General features: G+C 52.2%; 1 protein-coding gene across 2 annotated transcripts; it reads right to left on the reverse strand.

Moving 5' to 3' along the window:
• Window positions 1-4,374: 4,374 nt before the first annotated feature.
• MAGEB17 (MAGE family member B17) lies at window positions 4,375-7,883 on the reverse strand. Of its 2 annotated transcripts, none has more exons than XM_027608921.1 (2): window positions 7,803-7,883; window positions 4,375-5,994 (listed from the first exon to the last, which is right to left on the reverse strand). In XM_027608921.1, exon 2 carries the CDS (start codon window positions 5,935-5,937, stop codon window positions 4,903-4,905), a length of 1,035 nt encoding a protein of 344 aa, XP_027464722.1. In that variant the 5' UTR covers window positions 5,938-5,994; window positions 7,803-7,883; the 3' UTR covers window positions 4,375-4,902. The 2 variants fall into 2 exon arrangements, with proteins under 2 accessions (XP_027464722.1, XP_027464723.1); XM_027608922.1 differs by lacking the exon at window positions 7,803-7,883 and adding an exon at window positions 6,589-6,699.
• Window positions 7,884-10,010: the final 2,127 nt, after the last annotated feature.

Consider the following 10,010-nt stretch of genomic DNA (forward strand, 5'->3'; position numbering starts at 1 on the left):
TTTGCCCATTCCTGAGTATTTGTGGATATGTTGACCAAACCCACTTCGCTTTGCCACTTTTTTTTGGGTGCATATTGGGTTGATTTGGAAAAGAAAAGCCATTTCATAGTGTGTCTGCTCTCCTTGGCTCCATATAGCTGACTTAAGGGGACTCCACTCTAGTGAACGATGATATAAAAATATTCACATTAGCCTGGCAGGAACTTCTGCTTTCCTCATCATTGCTCCTAGCACCTTCTTAAGATTCTGTGCCTAAAATACTCACAGAAAGCAGTGGTGGTGTTTGGCACTCTCCGAGGCTCCTGCAGAGTGCTCTGCGACCTGACATCACCCTTGCTCTGGGGAATATGCCCAAAAGAAGGAGAAGAGCAGGATGGAGACGCGTCCACTGCTCTAGTGGCCCATACATCCCCAAGGCTCTAGGACTCATCTCAGGCCTGGCAGCTTTTCTCACGGGCATAGAGCTCATTCTTCTGACCTCGAGACATGATGACTGTGGCTAAGGACAGCAGAAGGGAATGTGGCAGGAGGGCACTTGGTGTGGCTCCTGGAGGAGAAGGGTGAGAGGCTGTGAGCCCCTTTGCCAGGCACTGCTCTTGGACCCCACAGGGCTCCTGTTCTTCTGGTCAGCCTGTCCTCTGAGGACCCCTGAAGAAGTTAGAATGTGCCTTGGGCTATAGCCTGCCAGCCTTGCCTGGGGCTGCCTGGGGTGACAGCAGGGGCTGGTAGCAGGGATCCTCCCTGCTGGGTGGAGGCCTATCAGTTTACAGTCAGCGCCATCATATCAACTGTTGGCAGGGCCTGGGCCCCTCCCTTCTGCTGTACTGAAGTTCACCCCTAAAACCTGGCCTCCACCTTCCTGGAATCCCTAAGAGGAGAAGGGACCTGGGGCTGACAGCTCAGTGAGGGCCTTCTCTGGCCTGGGCTCACTGGGAGTCCCTCTACTGACATGAGTCTACCAGCCTCTGAACAAAGCCCTTACCTCCCTGCCTCCCTAGAGGGAGAACTTGGGTACACCACATGTGCCTACCCCTGCATGGAGCTCCCGGTACTGTGAAGAGGAGTGGGGCTCTGGGTGGCCTCCCCTTTTGGAGCGAGGTCCCCTGGTGAGCGCTTGGGTTCCTCACTTGGATTCCAGTTAGGACCCAATCTCCTCTCTTGGAAGAAACTAAGGCCCTCCCCTTCCTGAGACCTTTCAAGCAGAAGTCAGCCCATAGCTCTGTCTACCCTCCTAGTGCTGAGAGAGGGCGTGGGGGTGGGGGGCAGGGGACACTGGGCAGCTCCCTTGGTTATGGGCAGAGTGAGCTCTTCAGTCCACATTCAGGGTCTCCAGTCTGGAAACTTGACCAGCCCTGGAACTTCATCCTCTTTCCTGAGTCTGTGCCCCTCAGACCAATGCCCTCATTTTCTGGATTCCCCAAGGAGAAAGTCAGGGTGGGCTATGTCCAGCCAAGGCTGTATGGCACCTCTGAGGGCCGACAGCAGGCACAGGACCGTTTGGGACCCCACTGGTACGCATCACAGCCTGGACTCCTCCACCTACTGATCTGGGTCTATCAGCCTCACACTCGAGTCCTCACCTCCCTGAATGCCTAGAACACGGGCTGCAACATAGCTGCTTACCCCTGCCTTAGGCCTCCCAGGGCCAAGAGCTGGGGTGGGACTCTGAGAAGTCCCCTGGTTTGGGGAGAGTTCCTCTCATTAGTACTCAGGGTCCTCACCTGTACACCAATTAGGGATAAAACTCCTCCCTCTGTGACACTAGGGCCACCCATTACACCAAGACCCTCCCATCTCTGTGACGCCACAGGCAAAAATGAAGGGTTTCTGGGCTAAGCGCTCTGCCCTCAGCAATCCAAGGATAAGAACATGCAGGGCCCTGTGGGAACCTCTCTACCAGTGGGAGTCCCCTCCTGTCACCGAGTCCCAACCTCGTTTCCTCTTAGTTCCTGGGTCTCCACCTCTGCAGAACTGGGGCCACCCCCACTAGACCAAAGCCCTTCTCTTTCTGCTACCCTGCAGGCAGAAATGAGGGGGCTCCCCGATCTAACACCTCTTTTCTAGGCTTTCCAGGGTTACTAGCTGGGGCAGGAGCAGGGGACGTTTGTGGGGCCTCCTGTGTTCTCAGGTGGGTGTTTCCCTCACTCCTTCAGCGCACCAAGCATTGCGGTGTCAGGCCCCTTCTTGGGATGCCACCCCAGCTGACCTTTGGCTGCTTCTCTCACCTTCCTGGAACTACGGAGTTGGAAGACAGGGTGAGCCAAATCCAGCTACAACTGTTCCAGACCCTCAAGAGCTGCCCGCCGGGGCAGGACCTCATGGGATCCCACTGTTCTGCTTGAGTCCTTTCCTCATTCCTCATTCTAGGTCCTCCCCTTGTTGTCTGTCCGTGGCTCGCAGTTCTCCCTCTACTGAGCTGAGGTCGCCCTCCTTAGACCAAGACTTTCATGTTCCAGACAACCCTGAAGGACGAGGGGATAGTCAGCCTTGCCTGGGGCCCTGTGGTCTGAGGGCAGATGCAGGTTAGTCTCTGTGAGAGCACCTATATTCTGGGGTGTTGATCTCCCCATCCTCTGACATAGGGTCCCACATCTTGGCTCATGTTCCTAGATTACAGGCTTCCTAGGAAATGCTAGGTCCCCACAAACACTTGAGCAAACTTTCCTCCTGCAAACTTTGCAGATAGAATTGGTGTGGCAGGAGCGATGGGAGACCGGGAGGCTGTAGCTCAACGCAGCATGCCCAGGAAAAAGCCAGCCGATTTCTTCCTTCTCTTCACCAACTGGACTTCACCTCGTATGTAACTTTGGTTCGAATACGTCGACTTTTTCTAAGGCAGGGATGGAGCTGCATGGTTTGGTGAACCCCTATCTTTCGGGGTGATCTGACACTGCATATGCAGATGATCATATGGTCCCCAACTATTTTCTTTTTCTTTATTCACACCACTTGTTTATTTTGATATTTTATTGCTCTAGCTATGTATTCCAAACCAATAGTTTGTGCACAGAGCCCTCTTTTTATCACCTGAGATAGATCTCGGAGTTGTGAAAGGAAGTGTGAATTATGATGCAGTATCTGCCTCTGGCTGAGAGGTGCAGGGTAGTGTGGGCTCTAGATAAATTCAGACCATGGGCTCAGCACTGGCCCTGCAATTTACCAGCAGTGTGAGCTCGCGCACATTAGCAAACTCTCGGACCCTCAGGTTCTTTATCTGTGGAGCAGGTTTGGTAAGCCCTGTCTTCCAAGACCGATGGATGTATGGAATATGTGTTGCAAATCCAGTACAGAGCCTGACAAGTATTGAGATATTTTTGAATAGCAATTATTACCATGATTATTTTGACCCAGATGATACCACATACCACACTGGGATTTTTTTTCTTTTTTTCATTTGAGAAGGAGGTCAGAGAATATGCAGTGTTCTAGGAAAACAAAACAAAACACTCAAATCAGCCAAAATGCTGCTTACAAAATAAAACTAAACACTATTTCCCCATTAGATAATAAGTCATTTGATGTGGGTGTCTGGTAGACTTCCCAGTTGGATACACCATGAAGCTACTACAGGTGTGCAAAGGGCAATGAATTGCCTCCTTCTCAGCTGCCCTTGCATGGAACCCATCTCTGTTTTTACTCATTTCACCACCACCAAAAATCTAGACATCATTTAGAGTTTGCCATATTACACAGAAGAATGCCCAATTTAGGTTTCCTTTTAATGGAGCGGTCAATCCCCCGAGCCACCCCAGGCCAAGGCAAAGCGGTTGCTGTCACCCTAGTCTCAGAAACTCTCTGGACACTGATTGCACAAAACACCTAGTGAGTGCACTGTGTTCACCTGCCCGGGAACAGAGCCCAGGAGTCCTTCTCCCCCTGCCACAGGTGTCTGGGGACTTCTCTCTGGTTTACCACATCCCTAAGGAATGGTTAAGAGCAGTTTTCCATCGCATAGTCTTTCCATTGTGAGACCCACCATCTGGGGCTCTGGTCCCTGGTCCTCACCATTTCAACAGCTTCAGCTAACCCTTGGTGTAGCCAAACTTAAAATTCCCTCCCACAGAGGGACTGGCAGCTTCCCAGGCTCCCCGCCTGTCTTGTCTCTGGAGATTTACCCTGGACTGCTTCTATGTAGAAGCTCCTCCCTCCTTCTGCCTTCTGTTTACTGCCCTTCAGGATGAGGAGTGTATCTCACCACGTTCCTTATCTGATAGCTTCTCTTGGACTCTGAAATGTTATTGGCAGGGGTTGGGTCTTCTTTGTGTACACATCCTAAAACTAGCATGAAGCCTTCCAAAGAGCAGATGCTCGATTCACGTTTGGTGAACAAAAGAGATGGTGAACAAGAGTTCTAATTCATGACCATTTATTTTCTCCCACATTCTTGAAAAGCTAAGCAAATCCAGGTATATATCTTTTAATTCTACCCAAAGAAAGAGCAAAATAAATAAGAAAAACCAAGGAAAGTAAAAACTTTTTACTTTTCTATTTTTTTTCACTATCTTGTTATCTCAACATTTTCACAGTGCAGTTCTCTTACATTTTAATGAAAATCCCTATTCCAGGGCTATGTTTTTCTTGTACTGGCTCACAATAAAAGATGCAAGGATTTTCAGTTTGTCTTACAAAATACAAAACCATTACTCTCAAATTTGATAACTAGCAATAAGTATGTGAGCCATGTTATTCATAAGCTTAGATTCTGAATTTCAGTAAACCTTTTTAAAAAGAACACATTGGAAAGATAAGAAAAAAAGAGGTAAATCTGTATGTTATTTATGAGTAACAAGAACACAAAGAAGAGGGATATTCTGCTCTCTCCAGCCCCACCTGACTCCACATTACTTTAGGAGGTTGACAGCCCTTTCCAAAGGCAAGGTGAAGACCCCGTCCTCGACTTCACTAGGGCTGAGGGGGGCTGCTGGATGTGGCCTTGGAGCAGGCACTGGCCGGGGCACCAGTGGCAGCCTGGTTTGCAACTCTCGCCTGGGCTCGCTCTTCCTCATCTCTCAAAGCCTCTTCATACCGGCCCTGGAAGGAACTGGGGACAGTATTGCTGACTTTGGCCAAAAACTCCAGGACTTGCATCTTGCTGATTTCAGCGTGGGCTCTTGGGCCCCACAGGAACTCGTAGCAAGGAGGATCACTGTCGGCCACCTGGCGGTACTCCAGGTACTTTTCCTGCACCAAATCTTTGGTGATGAGCTTCCTGGGCTCCCCAAAAATGAGATGCCTTCTCCCAGCATAGACCCCCAACGAATTCAGGAATTCCCACATCTCCTCCTCAGTGGCCCGGTTGCCATTCATGAAGATCACACCCAGGAGAGGCATCAGGAGCCCGTTCTTGGGGAAGTCCATGCTGTCACTCAGATGCCCTTCGGTGGGAAGGCCCACTTTGCTAACAAAGGCATAAGAGTGACTGCTGGGGTCAACTTCCTTCAGCTCAAGGCCAAAGACCAGCTCCAAGTGGTCAGTGGTTCTCCTGAGGATCTCAGGGAATTGCTCCTTGTACTTTTTGTTGATCACCTTCAGCATTTCTGCCTCTGTAATGGGCTCCTTCATTTTATACTTGTACAGCAGAAAATGCACCAACGTGCCCGCCTTCCTGATCAGAGCATCTGTGTGAGAGCTCTCAGGGGAAGGCGGGGCCTGGCAGGGACTTGGGCTTTCCTCCTCTTGGCTCTTGGCACCTTCATCAGAACTTGAGCCTGAAATGGTTGCATCAGGACTGCTGGTGGATTGGGCCCCCTGAGACTTTTGGGGAGGGCCTGTTGCAGGGGAGCTCAGGGGCGCACCCTCACAGACAGGCAAGGGGGAAGAGGGGACCTCTTCTTCCACTGCTGCAGTGGCCTGAGCTGCCCCAAGACCCTGGCTCTCACCTCGGGCCCGGCGGCGTCTCTCCCGGGCACGGAGCTTACTCTTCCGACCATGAGGCATGACAGTGGTTAGGGACAGCAGGCACGAGTGTGACAGGAGGGCACCTGACGCGGGCCCCTGGAGGAGGAGGATAAAAGGGTGTGAGTCCCTTCAGCAGAGAGATGTCACTGTGGCTTTAAAAATGCCCCATGTAGGTGTCCTTGAGGGCACCGCTGTAGGATCCCATAGGGCTTCTGTTCTCTCAGTCAGTCTGTCTCCTGAGGCCCTGGTGGAGGAAGTCAGAGCATGCCTTAGGCTGCAGCCTGCCAGCCCTGGCTGGGACCAGGACCCTCGCTTCTCTGTTCTCCTCTGATCCTGCTCCCCTGCCTCCTAAGAAATGAGTCCTCTCACCCAAACAGCTCTGCCCGTGGCTTTCCAGGCTGACACCCCAGGGAAGACTTTCCGTGGCCTCCTCTGTTCTGGAATGGTTTCTCTCATTGCTCCCACAGGATTTTTACCTTCACTCCCCACAGGGCCTGGGACTCCTGTCTCTGCTAAACTGGGGCAACCAGTCCTTAAACCAAGGCCCTCATTTACTGAAACCCTGCAAATTGAAGTCAGGGGGCACCTGAATCTGTCAGTTCTGCCCTGGGCCTCCCAGGGGTGAGGCTTGGTGCAACCCTCTCCATTGGGGGGTTGACTAGTCCCCATTTCCTCCCTCAGTATCCTCACCTTGACACCTGACCAGTCCTGGGACTCTCCCTTCAGGGACCTGAGCCCATGCCTTTTCCACCAAGGTCTTTACTTAAATGGGACCTCAGAGTTGGAAGTTCAGAGTGATCCACATCCTGCCAAGGCTGCTTGGGGCCTACAGAAGCTGAGAACAGGGTGAGGATTCTATGGGATCCCACAGCTCTCTATTGGGTCATTAGCTCAGTCCTCACTCAGAGTTCTGACCTTGGCTCAGTGTCAGACTTCTGACTCCTCATTCTACTGAACTGAGTCAACCAGGCTCAGATCAAGGTCTGCCCTTCCCTGAGTCACTGGAGGGGAAGTTGGGTCACACCACATCTGGATCCACCTGCCTCAATCCTCCTGGAGCTGAGAGCATGGGTAGTGTTCTGGTCTGCCCTCCCTTTTCGGGGGAGGTCCTCCCATTAGCACTCAGGGTCCTCAGTCTGGAATCCTACCAGGGCGTTGGTCTCCTGCTGCTGCAGAACTGGGGCCACTTCCTTAGACGAGGCCCTTCTCTCCCTGGGACATTTCAAGCAGGTCACACCATGGCTCTGCTGGGACCTCCCAGAGCTGGGGGGCAAGGGCACTGGGTGTTTGTGTCAGTCCATCTTCAGAATCTCCACCTTCATACCAGACCAGTCCTAGAACTCCACCCTCCACTTACTAGAGTTCCTGCCCTTCAGACCAAGGTCCTCCCCTTCCGAGTTCCCCAAGGTGGAAGTCAGGGTGAGCCTCGGTATATCCGAGGCTGTATGGGGCCTCCGAGGGCTGACAGCAGGGGCAGGACTGTTTGGGACCCCACTGATACACATCAAAGCCTGGGACGACTCCATCTGCTGATCTGGGTCTATCAGCTTCGCCCTCGAGTCCTTAACGTTCCTCAGTCGCTAGACAGGAAGCGCAGACGCACTGCATCTGTCTATCCCAACCTGCGGCTCCTAGTTGCGACTGGCCCCTCCCCCGTTTTGAGGGAAAGGTCCCCTCATTAGCACTCAGGGTCCCACCAGAACTCCAGTTAGGACCCATGATTCTTCCTGTAACAGAACTGTGGCCACCCCACTTAGACCTAGGCCCTCCCCTCCGTGGTGCGCTCCACAGACAAGCCAAATAATTGTGCCAGGGCTCCCAGTGCTGAGGCTAGGGCAGTTCTTCGTGGGGCTTCCTTGGTGCTGGGCAGAGTGGTTGCTTCAGTCCACATTCAATGCCCTTACCTTGATACCTGAGCAGTCCTGAAATTTCCCTCTCCACTAACTCGAGGTTGCGTCTGTCAGGCTAAGTTCCTCACCTTCCAGAACTTTCAAGGCGGAAGTCAGAGTAAGCCACATCCGGCCAAGGCCGCTAGGGGGTGTGGGAGGGCTGTCGGCAGGGGCGGTTCTACAGCAACCCAGTGGTATCAATCCGAGCTGGGGACTCCTCCCTCTACCCGCTTGAGTCCCCTAATCTCACACCGTCCCTGAGTCCCTAGAAGGGAAAGTCGGGAGTGCACCATATCTGGCTACCGTTGCTACAGACTCCTGGGCCTGTGCAGCAGGGCCGGGGCTCTGGGCACCCTCCTCTTTTGGGGACAGGTCCTCTCTTTAGTATTCAGGGTCCTCACCTGAGCTCCAGTTAGGGCCAGAACTCCTCCTTCGGCGTCACTGGCTCTGCTGCCTTTCTCCCAGGGCCTCCCAGACTGAGAGCTCCAGGCACGAATGAGGAGCTTCTGAGCTGAGCGGTTGGCCTCCTACGCCGAAGAAAAGGGCGCCGGGGACGTGTGATCCTCTCTGCTGGCGGGAATTATCGCTTATCACTAGGTCCTCGCCTTAGCTCTTGGTAGTTCTTGGGTCTCCTCGCTCTGCAGGATTGTGGCCCAATCTCACTAGATTAAGGTCTTCCTCTTTCTGAGGCCCTGTAGGCAGAAATGAGGGGGCTCCTCAGCCTGACAACTCTGCCTCAACCTGGGCCTCCCAGGTTGTGGGGGGCGGGGGCGGGCGGGGATGCTCTGTGGTGTCTCCTCTGCTAGAGTGTGGGTAATTCCCGCATCCTCCCTAAATTTCGCTACCTTGACACCTGGCTAATCCTGGGACTCCACTCTCAGAAAACCTGGGGCTGTCCCCCTCAGATCAAGACCCTTATCTCCTGGGACTACAGAATTAGAAGTTAGGGTTAGCCAGGTCCAGACTTCCCATGACCGACAGCCAGGGCAGGACTCGATGGGACCCCACTATTCTGGCTGGGTCCTCCCCTTGAAGCCTATTAGAGGCTCACATTCCTCCCTTTACTGACCTGAGGTCGCCCTCCTTAGACCAAGGGTCTCATGTTCCTGATAGTCCTGTAGGATAATTGGGATACTTAGTTGCACAGGCCTACCTGGGACCCTATAGGTCTTCAGGCAGCCATAGGCCAGTCTCTGTGGGTTGTCTATGTTCTGGAATGTTGGTCTCCCCAGTCCTCGTACATAGGGATCCTCATTTCAGCTCCTGTCTCCTTGATTAAAGGCTTCCTGGGAAATGCCACATCCCTTCAAACTCTTGAGCAGTTTCCCAGCTGTAAATTTTGCAGAAAGTAGTTCCTTGCCCCAGAATTATGAGACCTGAGGAAGCTGTAGCTTAAGACAAGAGGCCTAGGACAGGTGGTGTGCTCTCACCAGCCAGACGTAGCCTCTTATGTAACTTCAGCTCTATTAACTTTCTACAGAGAAGGGGCAGAGCCTCAGATTTTTGAGCCCCTGCTCTTTAGAGGTGATGTGATATTGCATTTGTAGATGATCATGTGATTGCCAAATATTAGCTCTTTTTTTCTTTATTCATACTCTTCATTTATTTTAATATTCTTACTGCTCTGGTAGTGTGTTCCAATCCAGCAGTTTGCACAGAGCCTTTCTTCTTACTGCCTGAGATACATTTTAGAGTAGGGAGAAGAAACGTGAATTAGGAGATACAAGGCATATTTCCTTATTAAAATGAGCCCCTATACCGTGGACTGAATGTGTCTCCCCCAAATTCATGTGCTATCATTTTAGCCCCCAGGGTGATGGTATTAGGAGGTGGGGCCTTCAGGACGTGATTAGGTTGTGAGGGTGGAGTCCTCGTGAATGCGATCAGTGCTCTCGCGAAAGCACCCTGAGAAAGATCTCTTAGCCCTTCCACTATCTGAGACAAGCAAGAAGGAGCCATCTCTGAACTAGGACGTGGGCTCTCACCAAACACCAAATCTGCTGGCACCTTGACCTTGGACTTCCCAGCCTTCAGAACTGGGTGAAATAGATTGTTGTTGCTTATAAGCTACCCAGTCAATGGTATTTTTGTCTTAGCCCAAACGGGCTAAGACACCTTAAAACAAGTGTGACCACCTACAGTGATGTACATTAAGGGGCCGTCGAAGGCTCACCTGTCTGTGGTTATAGGCCAGGGAGCCCTGGTTCCTTTCACTGATGTCTG

Source organism: Zalophus californianus, chromosome X (assembly GCF_009762305.2).
Source record: "Zalophus californianus isolate mZalCal1 chromosome X, mZalCal1.pri.v2, whole genome shotgun sequence".
NCBI lineage: Eukaryota > Metazoa > Chordata > Mammalia > Carnivora > Otariidae > Zalophus > Zalophus californianus.